General features: G+C 38.9%; 1 protein-coding gene and 1 pseudogene across 1 annotated transcript; one reads left to right on the forward strand and one right to left on the reverse strand.

The window, feature by feature from the left end:
• The first annotated feature begins 736 nt into the window (after positions 1–736).
• Positions 737–2,667, forward strand: LOC113083528 (protein PBDC1-like). Its single transcript, XM_026254569.1, has 6 exons — positions 737–816; positions 1,243–1,308; positions 1,411–1,470; positions 1,710–1,850; positions 1,932–2,043; positions 2,146–2,667. The coding sequence occupies exons 1-6, from the start codon at positions 787–789 to the stop codon at positions 2,325–2,327; spliced, it is 591 nt and encodes a 196-aa protein (XP_026110354.1). The 5' UTR covers positions 737–786; the 3' UTR covers positions 2,328–2,667.
• A 394-nt stretch (positions 2,668–3,061) lies between these two features.
• LOC113083527 (exportin-7-like) lies at positions 3,062–18,156 on the reverse strand (annotated as a pseudogene).
• Between the last annotated feature and the right edge of the window lie 1,085 nt (positions 18,157–19,241).

Raw genomic sequence — 19,241 nt, forward strand, 5'->3', positions numbered from 1 at the left:
TCTCAAACACCTAGTGAGCTGAGCTGCCTGCCTAGACAGCATCTTGAGCGTCATAGTCGCTCTCAGCGTCAGCTGACTCGGAACGCGTTTATGATCCCAAAATGCGCTATGAAGCTTTTGAAAAAAAAGCCAGTGTTAAGGAAATGTGATACTATATATATATATATATATATATATATATATATATATATATATATCCTAGATAATTTCATTTAAGTTCTACTTTTCTGAAATATAAATAGTATAACATATACCTGAATAAAAAAAAACTAGTCTACATGAAAAATCTATACAATTAAAATAAACAACGAAAAGAAATAGACTATATACGTGAAGGCTTTAATTGAACCTAAATCACATTAGAGGTCGCCGAAGTCTTTTATTATTTAGACAGATACATTGCATTTTATAAAACATGAATGTATTTTTACATTTAACATTAATTGCACTGCACTAATAGCTCATGATATTTTAAATAACCGCTTAACAAGACTAGATAAGGTAACATTATTACTAAAGCAGCCCAATCACTAGAGGGCGCAGTGCAACCTCTTATTACTATTCTACCAAAATACATTTGAAATAAATATAGAATTTGATTAACGTTTTTTTCCCCCAAAACAACAGACTAACTAAATAAGCCTGGCTTATTTGGTAAAATAGTTTTTTGAAAAAAGCCCCCGATCTGAACAGCAACACAAGCACTGATCTCTACCATTTAAATCACGTGACCTGTCGTCATGACGTGTTTGTAGCTCATCCGGCCCCGGGTCAAAAGGCGACAGCATGGACACGGGGGATGTTCTTGCATCTCTGGTAGGCAATAAATTATTTTAATTTATCAACAAAAACAAGGCACGGTGTGATAACGTGATAGTATTTTATTGAATCGATGCTCTCATGTAACGTATTTTCATAACCGCTCAGAGCCCAGAGTAATATAAGTTATATCTTAGTTAGCCCGCATGCTAATAAGCATGTTATGGTCATATGGCAAAAATAACGAAATAATTTCCTTCATCATCACTGATATTTATACTCACCCAGGCTCAAAATGCTTAGGTAGTAGCGTTACTATAACAAGGATACCTGACAGCGTTGATTAATAACGTTACATTGATTCTACGTTAGTCTCTTATGGCACTGTTTGATTCTATTGGCACGGGTTTTACGTTTAAGATTTATTAAAACACGTTAATGTTTAATTTTCCACTGACTTGAGTTCCTGTGTTTAATAAACAGGGGATAGAAGGAGCCACTGCGGCTGCGCATGCGCTCTCTCTTCCAGCAGAGGCGTACGGTAATGACGTGAGTTGGGATAAGTTTTGATAATTGCAGCGGAACAAGAAACTAAGTTTGTAAGAGTATCCCCACTTCAAAACACTAACCATATTGTATGTTTGCCATCAGGCCCAACTGGAAGTAATGTGGGCTATGAAAGCCTACAATCACGCAGAAGTGTACTATAATGTAAGTGAACGAGTGTCACAATATTCTATCAGTTTTCACTTAAATCAGTGGTTCCCCACCCCGGTCCTGGAGACACCCCAACACTGACACCAACATCAAGTCATCAGCTCATTATTAGAGACTCCAAGACCTAATACTGGCATCAGAGAAAAGAGACCTGCAAAATGTGCCTCCAGGAGCAGGGTTGGGAACCACTGGATTATATGTCCAGCTTCACTGACAGGTTTATTTCTCTACAGCTTATTTCCTCTGTTGATCCCAAGTTTCTAAAACTAACCAAATCAGATGAGCAGATATACACTAAATTCCGAGAAGCATTTCCTGACCTAAGTATTCAAGTTCTGGATGCAGAGCTGCTGAAGTCCGTGGACGCAAAAGAGGTGCGTGATGTCACGCTGCTGTTTAATTTGAGATTTCACTCATGACGAATCGGTCAAGCTATCTTTCCACTTTTTTTCCAGAAATGGAGGCCCTTTTGTAACCAGTTTGAAGGAGTTGTAGAAGACTTCAACTATGGTACATTATTACGTTTAGACTGTCAAAAGGACTACACAGAGGAGAACACGATATTCGGTACGTGATGCCACACGTTCACTCCTTTGTACACGTCATACAAGTGCACCGGAAACAGGCTAAGAACAAAAAGTCTAACTTTTCCCTTCATTTTAATTTCAGCGACCAGAATCCAGTTTTACGCCATTGAGATTGCAAGGAACAGAGAAGGATACAATGACTTTGTCCACAATGCCAATTCAAAAACCAAAACAACAGAAGCAAGACAAGAGCGAATCATAAGTGGCCTTCTCGATGTAGAGATCTTTCTACATAAAGCTCATCAGTGGGAGAAACATGTTTAAATGTCCTACCTATTTTTCCCCATTGTGTAAATGTCTGTAAAAGAGTTGTTTTTCTCATTTGTACTCCAAAGTTGGATGGTTAAATCAATTTAGATTTTTCTGCAACGTGTGGCACCTTTTGTTTAATAAATAACAGTACATATTTCCCCCTGAAAAACTGCTTCTGTATGGTGTATGATTGTATTGTAATTAGAATTCCTGTGGCTCTTGAAAAAAAAATGCATTTGCAACCTATTTTTTCCAATGTGTTGTCAATTTAAATGAATCAGGATTTTCGACAAAGCACAACTCAGAAGTAACAGATGGCGTTGTTAAAAAAAAATAAAAAAAATAACCCAAACATGGACATGAACAATTTTTAAAGGCTCCCAGAACCCGCTTTTGAGGAGGATTTCAATGATGGGGAGGTTAAAGTTCACCTTTAAAAACATCTTGATGTATCCCAACGTTGACTTTCTTTCAATTGTGTCATTATTTGGCATTTTTGCTGGACTCTTACTGCATCAACTGGCATTACTGCTACATTAGATCCATCCATTAAGACACTGTTGAACAGATTCCATTGACTACAGACTTCCATGACTTTGATGTACAGGAAATTCCATTTTCTATAACCATGGGAACCCTGCTGCTTTTAAGAATAGGAGTTTTTATTAAAAAATGGACCAAATTTGACCATGTCAACTTGACATCCAAAAGTGTTGGTAGGTTGCGATCACAAAACATGCACGTACTAGTACAAACCAATGATGTTTATTTTGCAGTCACAATGCTTACACTATATGTAGCAGACATCCAAACAAACAATCAAACAATTCAACCAGCTACCTCATCACTCAAATGACCCAACACACAGTCACCAAAAACACATTCACATCAGGGAACCAAGAAAAGAAAGTGAACATCCATGAGCGTTGGACATGGTTAAGAGATGAGCTAGTTCTTCACAAACAGTTAGCAGCAACATCTGTTGAGTAGCACAAGTTGCTAATACACTCCATTCGGCCTCTGTGTTTAAATCTACCATATTCTGACGTGTTTTCTGTTATTAAAAATAAACCCGGAATTCAGAGAGAAGAATGAGAGAGAAATATTTGTTTTAATGGGGTTAAAGCTAGAGACAACTGTCGAAAGTGATCCTGTCACAATGATTTGAGTACCAGGCTCTTATTTTGAAGGACACGGCTACATTCTATAGGCTCCACTACGCCAGATCAACAATAAAGCCACGATAGACTGGAAGCCTGTGAGATTAAAATGTATGTAAAACAGTTCGACGAAAGCTCAGAGAGCAACTTCACCATAACCAAGTCACTTTATCAAATCAAATCCACAGACGACATGATGGAACCCTTCAGAGACACAAGGGGAAAGGTTATGCGTGCGTTCTCCAATGAGTTTCACACGAGGATGGGGTGTTTTTGGGACTGTGAGCAGATCTAAACATCCTCGGCGACGGAGGAGGTGGTGGGGATGTGACCTAAAGGTTGACGCAAGACAAGACTTCATCATGCCCAAGATTTGAGGGAAAACGGTATTCCTTCTGAAAACGTTAACGCAAGAGGTTCGGTGTATTTACATAGCTCCCGATTGTGTTCTATAGAGTCAGTTTGAGGGGGGGAAATAATAAATGTACAACTCGTGATCCTATCCGATGCTTCATTCCGCCCCCTCTAGGGACAGGTGTCAATCCCACATCATCAGCCAGATATAAACCACTCTCTCCATACAGACAAACCCACACTTCAGCACAGTTGCACTAACTTACTAGACTGTAAAAAGTTTTCAATCACACTCATTATTTGTCTTAAATCGTAATCATTATAAACATTGTTGAAAATGTTATGAAAAAAAAATGTACACTTTTTTTTTTTCTTCCTTATGTGTTTCTATACAAGGCAGGCAAAAGCAGAGCACTATGTATACCAGCTCATCCTAACCCTTCCTCCCACAGACATGCTTCTCAAACACACTCGCACGCTCACACACACACAAACAGACGCCCACTTCCCATCCTCCCTCCGAGTGGTTCGGGTGTGCCGCCCACTCTACAGAGTCCACACTGGTGCCGTCCCACACCCCAAACCCATTCCCCAGCCGTACCCTCTTCTCTCTCTTTGGACTTAGAGCCCCAAATGACAAGAGAATAGTCAAGGAGAATGACCTCTAGAAACTTGCTTTAAAATATGTATATATTTATATGTGTATATATATATATTTATATAAAAAGGGGTGGAGGGAGGAAGTGAGAAGGGAGAGAGGTAATGGGGTATTTTCAGGGACTGGGGAGTGGGAGGTGCAGGCTTGCGCAGCGGTGGTCCCCCGGCAGCCAGGCCAGGGGCGGGTGGGAGTACAGGCCGGGGCCGGGCCACATGGGCGGGGCCTGGTGCTCTACGGAATGTCAGCTCATCATATCGTTGCTGTTTACCCCATATGTGGAATTCTTCATGGAGTCATTGACTTCTCTTCTAAATACTGAAAGATTCTGTGTAAACCTGGGAAAACAAGAAAAAGTGGAGTTCGCTAATAATGTATAATATATACAGTATTGTTCAAAATAATAGCAGTACAATGTGACTAACCAGAATAATCAAGGTTTTTAGTATATTTTTTATTGCTACGTGGCAAACAAGTTACCAGTAGGTTCAGTAGATTGTCAGAAAACAAACAAGACCCAGCATTCATGATATGCACGCTCTTAAGGCTGTGCAATTGGGCAATTAGTTGAAAGGGGTGTGTTCAAAAAAATAGCAGTGTCTACCTTTGACTGTACAAACTCAAAACTATTTTGTATTTTTTTCTGGGATTTAGCAATCCTGTGAATCACTAAACTAATATTTAGTTGTATGACCACAGTTTTTTTAAAACTGCTTGACATCTGTGTGGCATGGAGTCAACCAACTTGTGGCACCTCTCAGCTGTTATTCCACTCCATGATTCTTTAACAACATTCCACAATTCATTTACATTTCTTGTTTTGCTTCAGAAACAGCATTTTTGATATCACCCCACAAGTTCTCAATTGGATTAAGGTCTGGAGATTGGGCTGGCCACTCCATAACATGAATTTTGTTGGTTTGGAACCAAGACTTTGCCCGTTTACTAGTGTGTTTTGGGTCATTGTCTTGTTGAAACAACCATTTCAAGGGCATGTCCTCTTCAGCATAGGGCAACATGACCTCTTCAAGTATTTTAACATATGCAAACTGATCCATGATCCCTGGTATGCGATAAATAGGCCCAACACCATAGTAGGAGAAACATGCCCATATCATGATGCTTGCACCTCCATGCTTCACTGTCTTCACTGTGTACTGTGGCTTGAATTCAGAGTTTGGGGGTCGTCTCACAAACTGCCTGTGGCCCTTGGACCCAAAAAGAACAATTTTACTCTCATCAGTCCACAAAATGTTCCTCCATTTCTCTTTAGGCCAGTTGATGTGTTCTTTGGCAAATTGCAACCTCTTCTGCACATGCCTTTTTTTTAACAGAGGGACTTTGCGGGGGATTCTTGAAAATAGATTAGCTTCACACAGACGTCTTCTAACTGTCACAGTACTTACAGGTAACTCCAGACTGTCTTTGATCATCCTGGAGGTGATCATTGGCTGAGCCTTTGCCATTCTGGTTATTCTTCTATCCATTTTGATGGTTGTCTTCCGTTTTCTTCCACGTCTCTCTGGTTTTGCTCTCCATTTTAAGGCATTGGAGATCATTTTAGCTGAACAGCCTATCATTTTTTGCACCTCTTTATAGGTTTTCCCCTCTCTAATCAACTTTTTAATCAAAGTACGCTGTTCTTCTGAACAATGTCTTGAACGACCCATTTTCCTCAGCTTTCAAATGCATGTTCAACAAGTGTTGGCTTCATCCTTAAATAGGGGCCACCTGATTCACACCTGTTTCTTCACAAAATTGATGACCTCAGTGATTGAATGCCACACTGCTATTTTTTTTAACACACCCCTTTCAACTAATTCAACTAATTGCCCAATTGCACAGCCTTAAGAGCGTGCATATCATGAATGCTGGGTCTCATTTGTTTTCTGAGAATCTACTGAACCTACTGGTAACTTGTTTGCCACGTAGCAATAAAAAAATATACGAAAAACCTTGATTATTCTGGTTAGTCACATTGTACTGCTATTATTTTGAACAATACTGTATCATACATGTGCAAATAAATAAATACAGTCTAGTTTACTACTGTAAAACGTACAGTTAAGGAATGTGAGATAGCTCGCACAAAGAAATGCCATTTAATGGGCTCAATCAATCTTTTTTAACAGAACACCCACTTCAAAAAAAACGTAAACACAAAGTTTTTGGAATTCTCCGGAAATCAAGTTACCTGTCTCTGTTTTTGGTCAGCAAGTTTCTCTCTATGCCCTCCATGAGATTTTCAAAGCATAAGTGCATGGCTTGCTGCTTTTCTGGTGGCTGGCTGTTCACAATGCTGTTCCTCAAATCTGCAAAATACTACAAACACAATTAAAATCAGCATGTTAGGATCACGTGACAAAATTCAGATTTGCATCACACAAATACGTGTTAAAATATATTAAAATAGAAAACAGTTATTTTAAGAGTATTTCACAAGACTACTATTCTACAGTATTTTGGATTCAAACAAATGCAGCCTTTGTGATCTTTAAAAAGACAAGATCTTCTAGTCTCGCTCATACCTTCTCATTGAGTAGAATCAAGCCAAGCAGCGGCCGTGACATTGACCACTGATTCCTACAATCTTCAAAGATGATGATATTCAACACTGTGGACAGCATCTGGAGAAGATTGTGAGAACTCGTCAGATTAAGTATCTCCAATACATTTCAAAATGTAACCGTGTTTGACACATACATAGGGCAGGGTGATATTCTTTACACTTTGATTCTACACTGATACGGCTTCAAATCATGAAACATGTTTGTGTTAAAATTGCTGTAAAAATTACAAATGTTAAATTACAAATAAATCTCACCTGCTGGATCATCTCAGGGTGCTGCTGCATTATGTGAAGGAAGCGGTCGCTCTCCTGGGCCATGGGCGCCGCTCGTTTCTTCGTGCTGCGGGACAGCTGCTTGAATAGATAAGTAACTATGTGGTCCAGGCTTGAGCAGCATCCAGTGCATACCATTGTGTCTGTGAGGAGACGGACAGAAAGTTCAAAAGTTCACAAATACCTAGGGGTCCACGATGGAACTGCAGGAGGGTTTCTGAGATTAAAAAGTATATAAAAAAATGATGCTACACAAAAGAAAAATCATAAACTGAAGAGTAGGTCCTTACCAAGTGCTGTGAGCCCCTCAGATATGGAGGACAGGATATACATGACCACATGAGGCTCCAGGCTGGCGATGAAGTTCATATGGTCTTGGGTTAGCACCTCCAGAAGAGAGTAGAAAGACTGACTAAGCTTTGGATAGTCCTGCAAGAACAAGAAAAAAAAAAAAAATCAACCAATCTGAATGCTGAAGGGCACAATCCTGATGCTGATAGCTGACTATATTTACCAGCAGGTCACTGTGAGGGATGGACAAGAGAAGCTTAATAAAGGTCTGTAGAGCGTTGTCCAAGGCATCATCACCGTACAGACGGAAGACGCCGAAGTTGACATAGTTGCCGCTTAATACGGCTTTCAGCATGGAGAAGCAAATGGAGATTCCCTTCAGTTTCAGTGCGTACACCTGATCTTTTGGCACCTCACCCAGCGTCAGGATCCGATTCCCTTTAAGAGAAATAACACAATACGGTTACAATGATTATTCAACTAAAGTTCCTCAGATTTAATAATGCTACAACATGCAAGAGGAACAGTTGATTAAAATATGAAAACTGGGTTATTATAGGAGAGTTTGTACCATATGTTGTAATCATCTTGCTGGTTTCCCTGAACAGCAGAATTCCATTTGGCGATGACACATCAAACTGTAATCTCTGTGACCTTCATGTGGAAAAAACAAAACAAAACATACTTTAAAGTTATAGAAACAAACATAACCTTTAAACTCAGCTCTCAGAGACATATGCAGGATGTAACATTGCGTACCTGTTTGTGGACGAGCTCAGCCATGAGTTTGAGGACCGGTGTGGTGCAGGCAGGTACATGGTACCAGAGCTCTATTGCCCTCTGTAAGATGGGCATGTACGAGGGGTAACTAAGATCCATTAAGGAACACATTCAAATGGGCATTCAGTCTGAACAGATCTAAGAGATTAGCTTTATATCATTTACTTTACTTAAGTTTGTCTTAAAATTAAGAAAATAAGTTACAAAATAACAAATCAATTCAATAACAAAAATACTAAGAAACTAAGAAATAAACAAACAAATAAATGACAAAATAAATGAACAAACAAACACACACAAATACAAACAATTAAATGAAAAACAACAACAAAAAAAAACCTAATTACACTAAACAAATAAAACCAAATGTGAATAAAAAGAGAACAAACATTATTGCTTTGGGAGAAGCGATCAGTCAGCAGAGCAGGCTGGTGCGTGTGAGTGTTTGCTTAATCCTTTGTTTCTGCATCTGTTGTTTACATTGGTACTTACTTTTTTTTCAAGCAGGTTTGTTTCATTCTCTAGCTATTTCTACTGCTTTTTTTCATTGCAATTTGTATTTTTGATAGCACTTTCATTTGAATCTCATTCAATAAAATGTTGTGGTATTTACAGGCCTCCTGAACAACTGGGCACCTTCCTAGAAGAGCTGGATGGTCTGCTGTCCTCGTTTCCAGAGGATAGCAGTCCACTTTTAGTCTTTGGCAACTTTAACATTAATCTGGACAAGCCTTATGCTGCAGACTTCCATTCACTCCTAGCTTCATTTGATTTCAAATGCCTTACCACTACAAGCACTCACAAACCAGGCTACCAACTTGACTTAATTTACACATGCAAATGTACTGCAGACAACATTTTGGTAGAACCCCTACACATCTCTGACAACTTCTTCATTACATTTAACCTACATCTTCCTACCAGTGTTACTTTTAGACGAAAGCTGTGCTACCTTTCACCCTCCTAGCTTTCATCTGTAGTGTCTTCCTCTCTTCCCTCACATACTCATTTTTCATGTCTGGACATTAATGCAGCAACTATCACTTTTTGCACTATTTTAACTTCTTGTCTACATAATATATGTCCTCTCTCCTCCAGGCCAGCACGGGCTACTCCTTCTTACCCCTGGTTATCCGATGTTCTTCGTGAGCATTGGTCCAAACTCAGGGCAGCATAGAGAAAATGGCACAAATCATGTATGTATCAGTCTTTACATTCATATTTCTCTGCTCGAGTCCATACCGCCAAATCTTCATATTTTCACAAGAAGATCAACAGTGCTTCAGACACATGTAACCTCTTCAAAGCATTCATTTCTATACTCTGTCCCCCTCCACCACTTCAACAACAGCTGCTGATTTTGCCAAATTCTTCACAGACAAAACTAGAACAATCAATAGTCAGTTCTCAGCTCCAAACACAAACTCAAACCAACCGCATCCATGCCTTGAACTTCACTTACAGATATCTACAGACCGGTCTCTCTCCTTCCTTTCATAGCAAGAACACTCAAATGAGTGTTTCAGGTATCATTATTTCTTAAACAGAACTACTAACTGGATCCTAACCAGTCAGGCTTCAGGAGTGGCCACTCAACTGAGACTGCGCTTCTGTCACACACTGAAGCCCTGCAGATTGCAAAAGCTGATTCCAAATCATCAGTTCTTATTTTGCTGGATCTATCTGCTGTTTTTGACACAGCGAATCATCAGATTGTCCTGTCCACCCTCTCATCACTGGGAATCACAGGGATTCCACTTCGCTGGTTAAAATCCTATCTCACTGGTAGGTCTTTCAGGGTGGCCTGGGATGGGGAGGTATCTAAAGCACATCAACTGGTCACAGGTGTTCCTCAGGGATCAGTTCTTGGACCCCTCCTCTTCTCCATATACAATACATCACTGGGTCCCATCAAACAGGCACATGGTTTCTCCTACCATTTCAATGTTGATGACACACAGCTCCATCTCATTTCAACCGGATGATCCAAAGGTAGCTGAACGGATCTCAGGCTGCCTGGTGGACATCTCGGCATGGATGAAAGAACATCACCTACTGATCAACCTGGCAAAGACTTCTCGTCTTCCCGACCACTCCAAATCTACAACATGACTTCACTATCCAGCTAGGTTCATCACCAATTACCCCATAAAGTATCGTCAGAAATCCTGGTGTAATCTTTGATGACCAGCTAACTTTCAAAGACCACAATGCAAAGACTGCTCAATCTGGCTAGTTTGCATTGCACAACATCAGAAAGATCAGGCCCTTCCTAACGGAGCATTCTGCACAATTTCATGTCCAGGCCCTTGTCATTTTTAGGCTGGACTACTGCGATGCTCTTCTAGCTGGACTTCTATCATGCACATTCAAAGCTTTACAAATGATTCAGAAAACAGCAGAACGACTGGTCTTTAACGAGCCCAAGTCACACCTCTCTTTATCTCCCTGCACTGGCTGCCGGTTATGGCTCACAAACATCAAGTTCAAGATGCTGATATTTGCTTGCATATAGTACAGCCTCATCGCCAGCCTACTTCCACTCACTCTTATGAATCTACATCCCCTCCAGATGCTTCAGATACACTAGTGAGCGAAGCCTCGTGGTACCATCACAAAGAGGCACTTTCCAGAACATTTTCGTTTACCGTTCCTGGTGGAATGATCTTCCAACCCCTATACGGAATGCTGATTCCCAGACATTTATCAAGCAACAGCTGAAAACCTTTAACGTTTTCTCCTTTCTTTTATATTTCTCTGTCTAGCTTGTACTTAATTGAACAATGCTTGAAACTTGGTATCACAAGCACTTCCTGTATCTAATTGCCTCTTTAAAGGGGGGTGAAATGCTATTTCATGCATACTGAGTTTTTTTACACTGTTAAAGAGTTGGATTCCCATGCTAAACATGGACAAAGTTAAAAAAATTAAGTTGTACGTTTGAAGGAGTATTTTTGTTCCCAAAATACTCCTTCCGGTTTGTCACAAGTTTTGGAAAGTTTTTTTCGAGTATGGATCTGTGTGATGTTAGATGGAGCGGAATTTCCTTATATGGGTCCTAAGGGCACTTCTCCCGGAAGAGCGCGCGCTCCCGTATAGCATAGCACTGAGAGGCTGAGCACAGACATTCACTGATCAGAGCGAGAGCGTCGCGAAATGTCACAAAAGGAGAGTGTTTTTGGTTGCCAGGGCAAGACAACCCTGCACAGATTACCAAAAAAAAAAAAAAAAAAAACAGCATCAAGGGACCAGTGGATGGAGTTTATTTTTACAGAGCATTAACGGAGTTGTGCAAGTGTTTTTGTTTGTTCCCTGCATTTCGAAGATGCTTGTTTTACAAACAAGGCCCATTTTGACAACGAATTTGCGTATCGTTTATTTCTTAAGGATGATGCAATCCCAACGAAAAAGGGTCACGATTGAGTGTTGGAACCGCAGGCGGTGAGTAACACTGCTTAAAATATCTCTGCCTCCCATGCCGGAGACCCGGGTTCGAGTCCCGCTCGGAGCGAGTCGCTGCTGCTCTCGTTCAGTTTCAGCCTCGGGATCTGATTCTGGATCATAAATAAACGGCTGAATCTGACTGTTAGCAATGGTTTGTTTTGGATGATGGTTTTTTTTCCTCACGGTAATGTCACAGCTTCCAAACGCTCTCAACGCAAAAGCCTACTGGCTCTCGTGATTCTTTAGCTCCGCCCACACGTCACGCCTCCAGTCGGTCATGTTTTTCTGGGAAAAATTGTTACAGACTATCTTTCTCTTATGAATATAATAAAACTAAAGACTTTTTGGAGTTATGAAGGATGCAGTACTACTCTATAGGTACTCAAGATTAACAGGATATTGAGTGAAAACGAGCATTCCCCCCCCCCCCCTTTAAGTTGAATAGCTTGAGGTTTTCCCCAACTGTAAGTCATTTTGGATAAGAGCATCTGCTTAATGAATAAATGTAAATGTAATTGCACAAATAAAATGATCACTCACAAATCATTAAAAGGATACATCCAATCAAAGAGCATCATAAAGCTGGTCTTGGCATTAAAGGCAAAGGCAATTCCCCTTAGATCTCTTACCAGTCCTACTAAAGTCCTCTGAAAGAAGAAAAAAAAAGTTAATTTCTCATTTGTGAAAAGACAGGGGTGTAGTTGCATTATACAGGTCAGCAAAAATAAGAGAAAACAAGGTATTTTGAAAATGTTTCATGCAACACTAAGGTTGTATGATAAACAATACAACATCTCACTTTTGCTTCTTGTTCATTGAAGGTGTTGGTGCTGAACATCTGAGCAATGGCCTCGAACGCAGCAGTAAGAGGAAGCATGAACTGTTCAAACTGGTCCTCATCCTCACCTGTCAAAGACACAGAACGTCTCTAAAGATGTCCTTTTACATGACACTTATGTCATATCTATAGGTACACCCTTACCCAAATCTACCATAAGAAGTCTTCCCAAGGCTGTGTAGAAAGTGGTCCGACATCTCATGTCACTGAGGTTGGCCTGATTGTTCACACCCAGGAAAGAAAAAGTGCTCACTCTGTCACAAAGAAGAAAAACAAGGCATTGTCAGCACTTTAAAGTCTCTTAAAAAGCTATTTAAGAATAGCCACTGTTATTTGTAATATTACGCTTTTATTTTATTAATGAAAACAAATAAAAAATAACTGTAAATTAACTGTACTTCAGGTACAAATAAAGTTAAAGTGGAGTTAAGGAGGAGAAATTTCACGTTGGTCACTTACGGTATGGTTGTTTAGCATGAACTGGACAGCACTGAGTTTCACAAGTTTCCTAACACTGCTGTATGTGAGAAATACGGTTAAGGAAACAGACCAAAACATATTCAGTTAAAAACAACCGTCACTGATCCTCAATGACAATCCTATTATTGTTTCAATGTTTTTTTTTTTAAACCAGTAACGTGTGTAAGGATATCCAATCGAGAGGTCATTGAGGAGCTGTAGTGTCTTAGATGTGATTGGTTCACACTGTCCCCAGTACTTCAAGTTGGTGATTCTGCATTAAAACAAAACTCTACGTTAAAAACATTGTTTTTAATGATCATTTTTGGTAAACCTTCGTTTATAATAGTCATACCCATCATCAGCTGACATATACTCACATTTTCCCAATGAAAACACTGAGTACCATGGTCTCATCATTCAAGCCAAGAACCTCTGATAGTCTTCGATACAACTAGGGATCAAACAAAAGTAGTATTATTTCCTGTCATCTTATATTTATTTTGAACTAGTGTTTTTAGTGTGAACAATTAAATTTATACATGTAGAATATTTTAAACTACTAAATAAACAGGTTGGGAAATAAGGCCATGAGAAGCAAGCAACTGTGACAATTCACAGTGGGTTCTCACAAATCCATAAACTATATAGATTTGGTCTGAAAAGGGGAAAAAAGGAGGTCCATTTAATTCCCAACTGAAAAACTTAAATGTTGCATTTAGTGGCAAATACAGTATAAATATTACTCGAACACAAAAAAAAAAAAAAAAAAAAAAAAATAAAACTCGGAAGAAACTTTATCGTTGAGTCCTGATTATTGTTCCAAATGGCACGTTCCTCAGAGTCTACACTTTGTTGCATGGGCTGCTGGGTAACAGTACACTGCAATTCTTCATCCCAACGGTGCAAATTAAGTGGGCCATTTGGGACAATTTTCCATTAAATCTAATACATTCAATTATCAAGATGGAATCAGACTTCATAATAGTTTTCACACTACTTGTACACATTTAAGCACTTATTAGGTGTTATTTTCCAAGGTAAAGGACAACAGGATAAAGCAGAACTAAAGAGAGGTTTAGAGGAACAGCAAGTCTTTCTATGTGCTCTTATCTTCTGTTCACACTTTTGGATCGAACAACGGGACAGAAAACTTCAGCTTTCTGGTTAGCTCAGACAGAACACTCATCTCCAACATTAAAAAAACCTATGGTTTCAAAAGCTACTTGTCTATTTACATTGCAAACTAAAAGAGTGAAACCACAACTAATCATGCAAAAAAATGCACCGACTGTCTCTTTTCAAAGCCCAGACACAACACAATCACAAATATCAGCCATTCTGGGAGTTCAAAGGCGAAGCCCTGTGAATGTTACTAGATATCAATAATTATTTTACTGTTAGCTGTTTTTTTGCTTTCGATTTGCTGTCTAAACAAACCACAGCTTGCAGTTCACACTCATAAATTACAACATAACTGAAATTACCTTTGATGATTTTTGCACCTGGTCACCGATGTAGATTTTGCGAAACTGCTCAAAGAAACTGAGCATGGCTAACTCAAGCTTCTCATTTCCTGCCTGAGCCAGCCGCGAGTCTGTGAGGTTCATTAACTGCAAAACTCTGAAAATGACAAAAAATGAAATCAATATAAATATTAAGTAAAATTAAACATTGTGAAGTGAGATTGTTTTAATCTCAGGAGACTCATAAATAAAATCAATTCTTTACTATTTTGTCAACATAAATTAAAACTAAACAACAGTTATAAATCTTACGTGAAATTAGTCCCAATTCAAAAAGTACAGTATGAGAAAAGGATATTCAGTTTTTTTTCCTTGGATTTGCTAATATCGTGTTTAACAGTGGTAATTAATTATTTGTTTTTAAAAATTAACTGGAAAATAATACCCAAATTACCAATTAAAAAAAAAAGCATATTAATAATCTCTAACATTGGCTTAACAATTTGATACAGATATACAGCTCATCGCTAGTTTTATATACTATTTGAAGCATTCAAAATCTGAATGCCTCTTCATGCAAAGACAATTTTTTTTTGCACGAAAACTCAATCCGATAAACATTTTAAATGTTTCAATTCAAATGAACAGATGTTAATATGCCTAAACAATCAACGTGTGTCAATGCATTTATTATTATGTTTTTTTCCCCAGAGTCGCGAGTGTGAACAAAAACTGGCCGACCAATAAGATTGTGTTTTTGGTCACATATCCAGAGTCTCTGCTGCTACATAAAGCTACAGCTTGGTGGCACTCATGAACATTATTTTGTGAAGCCATCTGGAACCAACTCTCTCTCTCTCTCTCTCTCTCTCTCTCTCTGTACACTCTAGTATTCGGTGCTGTCTGAGAAACATCATAGTGAATGCAAAAATCTGAAAGGCTTTTTGAACATATGTAAATACTGCTTGACTTCCTTATTCTTTCTAACAAGAGGGCATCAGAAACAAAGTTCTACGGTGCTTTGTGTCCCTGGGTATTTCTGCTTATGTTGTAAGCACACTTGCAGTCAAAGAATAATTTTGCATATTCAATCAGCCCATCTAACTTTCTTTTTTTTTAACACACTGGTCAGAACAGACAAATCATATGACTGAATTCTCATTTCGTCTTGGTTTGAGGAGGCATTTAGTTGAGATCCCTCACCGACACACAAGCTCTCCATCCATGGCATCCTGCTCATCAGTGCTGGCGAAGGATACTCTTCCTCCAATGACTGCGCCAATTATGTACACTAGCCATGTCAAGCGACCTGGACAACAAAAACATAACTTAAGCAGTGTTATGATACGATATATTGATTTGTATTTTAGGTTTTGTTTCAAGCTCACCCTCCTGCCACTGCTATGTCTATTGTGCTGGAGTTGGTGGACTGCAGCAGCTCCTGGTACGACTGGGCCGACTGATCGAAGAGCTGGACCAGCAGTGCACAGGTCTTCTCATACTCACACCGGCCGATAGTAGACAGCTGGTCCAGCTGCTGTTGAACCAAGCCCGCATCATCCAAGGGGTCTTCAAGACCATCCCTGCACAGAATGGACATTGTATAATCGCACATTCATGCTCATCAAACCTAATTGTGACTTCAAATAGTGCTCACTGTACCTCAGAATGATGTGTATGGACTCTAGGCGGGATGTGATGTAGGCCTTGGTCACCTCAGGGGTGTAGGTCTCAAGCATGTGGGGCTCTGTGGCCTTTACATAAGGGACAGATGCCGCTAACCGCTGCCACAGGCTCAGCAGATAGTGAACACTGTTGGGCGCAAACTCCCAGTGCTGGGACACACCAAAGTTATCATAGTAGATCAGCAAATTAATAATTCTTGTCAAGTTGGTTCGACTTCTGTAGAAATAACATATTAGCTTCATGTTCAGCACACCAAGGCTGTAACTCACCTGCAGACTAGTTACGGTGAAGTTAGCAATCAGTCTTATGACCTCGGGGTAGTTCTCTACTTTAACCAGCTCTCCCAGCTGATAGTTACTCTTAAGTCGAGCCAGTAGTCGGCAGAACTCATGGTAATTGTTTGGGTCCGACAAACTCTGCAAATCAAACGTGAAAACAAAACAAACAAACATCATAAGTACTGTTACCATATTAACCCACATAATACCAGCAAACTTATTTGAAATTTTAACAGCTATTTTTTGGCTACGTATTTTAATTTATGCCCTTTTTTAACTTTTTTATACAAATATCATCCAAACATTAGAATGACAATAATTATTATAAGATGGATGGCATACTTGAGGGTTCTCCAATATTCTCTTCACACCATCTACTAAAAGGGAGAGGAACTTGGCTCGCTCTGCGTTGTTAAAAAGAGACCGCCGGACAGACGCTATTTGGACTAGACAAGACAAAACCTAAAAAGACAAACAACACATTTAATATTAAACGGTTTCACGTTATTATTGGAAGAGTCTTAACATGATTAATGAGTCAAAGGCTTGTTTATCTTCACATGCATGTCACGCTGTTTATCTGACACTTACCAAGGAGACAGCGAGGGAGGGATGGAATGATACAAATCAAAAAACAGCTGCAAGGTTGAGGAATCCAAAAAGGCTGCAGATGAGAAAAAAATTGAATTAAACAAATTATGCATGTATTCAACACAATTTCCCCGTTACTACTCAAAAGGTATTTTGAAAGAACTCTCTCAAGCTCACCAAGACGACATTCACTTTATCAAACCAATAACATTGCAAAAAAAGTATTATAATATTTTAAAAATATAGCCTAATTTATTTATGTGATGTAAAAGCTGAATTTTCAGCATCATTACTCCAGTCTTCAGTGTCCATATGAATGATAATGAAGGATCATGTATGCTGAATTGCTACTTAAGAAACATTTCTTATTGTTATTAATGTTAAAACAGCTGTGATGCTTAATATTTTTGGAAACCATGATAATTATATTTTTTATTTCTTCTTCCTTTATTTGTTACAAGAAGTCTAACTATACAAGCAATTCTATGGAAGGTTAAAAATATTCCATGTAAAATTTATGTTAAAATAATGTTGAATGCAGCCTGTTTAAACGAGCATTGGCGCACAGTTGCTTGAAAATGTGAAAATGCCAGATCACCTGATCTCCAGCTGGTGGGGATCTGGACGGTGCACAGATCATCTGAGGACTCATCGGTGGATGTGCCGAATGAAATCAAAGTTGAGGCAATTGTGGGCCAGTTTGAGTAGCTGCATGAGTAGCCCATGCTGGCTCTCATCATTTAGATTCAAGTTCTTCCCAGATGCCTGCAGACATACAGAACACCCACTGAATCATTGACATAAATCCCAGTCAGGCTGGTCTAGCGGTTGTGAAGGAGAATATACAGACAAAACAGTTTCTTTTGTGCAGTCTGAAGCATTACCCTTACCTGCTTGAGGAGGTTGCAGGAGAGGGTAAAAATGTCAAACAAGGAGGAATCTCGAAACGATGATGCAATCTTTCTATGTTTTTGTAAGTGGAATGTGTTGAGTCCGCCTGGAGAATCGATAGAAAATTCAAGGAATCAGTAATCTATCTTTAACGCAACTTTCAGTTATTGAACCCACACATTCAGCAATGATTTCCAAGCACTGAGCTAAGACTAAATTTCAATTAGGAGACACTTTTATCCAAAGCGACCTACAAATGAGGACAACACAGGCCAATCAAAAACTCAATATGCAAATCAATATGCAGAGAAACTTACTTGGTTGATCTCATTGGTTAAACTGGGACAGAATTGTGACTCCTATGATGCAGTGTTCAACACTATCCTAAAAATGGCAACAAAAAAGAAAAGAAAAAAAGATTTAAAAATACAGTACAAACAATGCTGTTTGAATTTACACCACAACATGCTTCTATAGACTTAATTGTAATCATATAATAATTATTAGTTATTGTGTGGTTGCGTTTAATGGTCCTCAATCACAAAACTGGAGTTTGAGTATTGAATTTGTGTTTACATTTTTGTTATTTGCTCATGAATCATTTCTATGGAAAGGATGCATTTACCTTGAATTACATAAGAATGGTTTTAAAAACCATTGCCACAAATGTATTGCTCATGTTTCAGGATGAAGGAATGCAAATGTCCTCAGAAAGTTCAAGGTTATTTTGATAATTGCATCGGAGATATTGTCCATATACGGATGCATTTTCTTTTTTCTTGAGAAGAAAAGTGAGAAAACATATCCATATAAAATTATCCTAGTTTTGGGGGATTTTTCATATGGAAACTGCAGATGATGATGGTTTTCAAAATACAAGTCTTGTTCGAGATATATGGACAATATCTTGTTTGGAATTTTTGATCCGATTCTCAAAATCAGCTTGAACTTTGCGAGGACATTTGCACTGATTTATGAAACAGGAGTAATACATTTGTGTAAAGGTTTATAAAACAATTGTAATGTAAAGTTGCATTTAAGAAAAAAATAATAATAATAATTTTCTACCAAAAAGGTTTGTGCATCCCTACTTGCCTTAAAGGGTTAGTTCACCCAATAATCAAAATTATGTAATTAGTAACTCAACCTCATGTCGTTCCAAACCAGTGAGACCCTTTAGATTTAGTCAGA

The sequence above is a fragment of the Carassius auratus genome, unplaced genomic scaffold (assembly GCF_003368295.1).
Source record: "Carassius auratus strain Wakin unplaced genomic scaffold, ASM336829v1 scaf_tig00038642, whole genome shotgun sequence".
In the NCBI taxonomy this organism is placed as follows: Eukaryota; Metazoa; Chordata; class Actinopteri; order Cypriniformes; family Cyprinidae; genus Carassius; species Carassius auratus.

Bases quoted from the DNA above. Each gene is read 5' to 3' on its own strand.
- LOC113083528 (XM_026254569.1), top strand. From the start codon at position 787: ATGGACACGGGGGATGTTCTTGCATCTCTG. The intron at 1,851-1,931 runs GTGCGTGATGTC...CTTTTTTTCCAG, and splicing joins AGTCCGTGGACGCAAAAGAG to AAATGGAGGCCCTTTTGTAA. The intron at 2,044-2,145 runs GTACGTGATGCC...TTTTAATTTCAG, and splicing joins AGAGGAGAACACGATATTCG to CGACCAGAATCCAGTTTTAC.